The sequence below is a fragment of the Montipora foliosa genome, chromosome 13, assembly GCF_036669935.1.
Source record: "Montipora foliosa isolate CH-2021 chromosome 13, ASM3666993v2, whole genome shotgun sequence".
Classification (NCBI taxonomy): Eukaryota; Metazoa; Cnidaria; class Anthozoa; order Scleractinia; family Acroporidae; genus Montipora; species Montipora foliosa.
In genome coordinates this window covers 13,679,261-13,680,058 of record NC_090881.1, presented here as the reverse complement: position 1 = coordinate 13,680,058, position 798 = coordinate 13,679,261, and the positions used below count along the sequence as shown (strand labels likewise).

The following is a 798-nucleotide window of genomic DNA, read 5'->3' as shown; positions in this document are numbered from 1 at the left end:
CTAGGCTGTACAACATCTCAAAAAAAAAAGTACTTTCAACACCGCATTATGCCGTTGCAGATATTTGGACTGCGCAAGCGCAGAGCAACCAGCTAATACGTGGGCCACCGTCTCAGCTGCCTTGCCACATAAACGGCACATAATCTGGTTTGACCCCGTTCTTGTCTTCTTACTCTGGTACACTCGGGTGGGAAGTAACTGTTCGTACAGCTCAAACACGCCAGCGATAACATATGTCGGGCATGTCCTCCATTGCCACAGCCAACTAAAGCTATGGGATTGTCGGACATCCCCTGTACCAGAGCCTTCTTGTTCTTCTTCCCATCGAGAAGCTATCAACTTTCCCTGCCAAGCTTGGCCTGATACCTGATCTTTCAATTTCTTCTGCTGTGCGCTTCTTAGCTTCTGCTTGATGCTTGACTCTTTCAATACTTCACCTTCCTCCGTGCAGCACATTGGGGTAGGGTATGTAAGAGATAGCTCTAATCCAAGATCTCTACTAAACTTTGTCGCCTCCTTGATGAGTGAGCTATGGCCTAGTACACCTGAACATTCTTCGAACTTCCGAACAAGCTCCATTGTCGGATCAGTGTTCTTGAACAGTTTAAGTGCGCCTTTGATCTTGATGGCCTTATACCCCTCCTCCACCGATCTTAGGCATCGCCCGCCCTGATCCCGCGATAGATAGCACAATGCGGTTGAACCCAAAGGATGTTTAGCACCATTGCTGACTACGATCTTGCGTGATTCGTGGTCGATTTGTTGAAGGTCAGTGATTGGCAGGTGCTGGGTCCACAT

General features: G+C 48.4%; 1 protein-coding gene across 1 annotated transcript; it reads right to left on the bottom strand.

Annotated features, from left to right (window-relative positions):
• LOC137981740 (uncharacterized) lies at positions 1 to 798 on the bottom strand. The gene has a single exon (XM_068828798.1). It carries the CDS (start codon positions 796 to 798, stop codon positions 1 to 3), a length of 798 nt encoding a protein of 265 aa, XP_068684899.1.

Bases quoted from the DNA above. Each gene is read 5' to 3' on its own strand.
- LOC137981740 (XM_068828798.1), bottom strand. From the start codon at position 798: ATGTGGACCCAGCACCTGCCAATCACTGACCTTCAACAAATCGACCAC.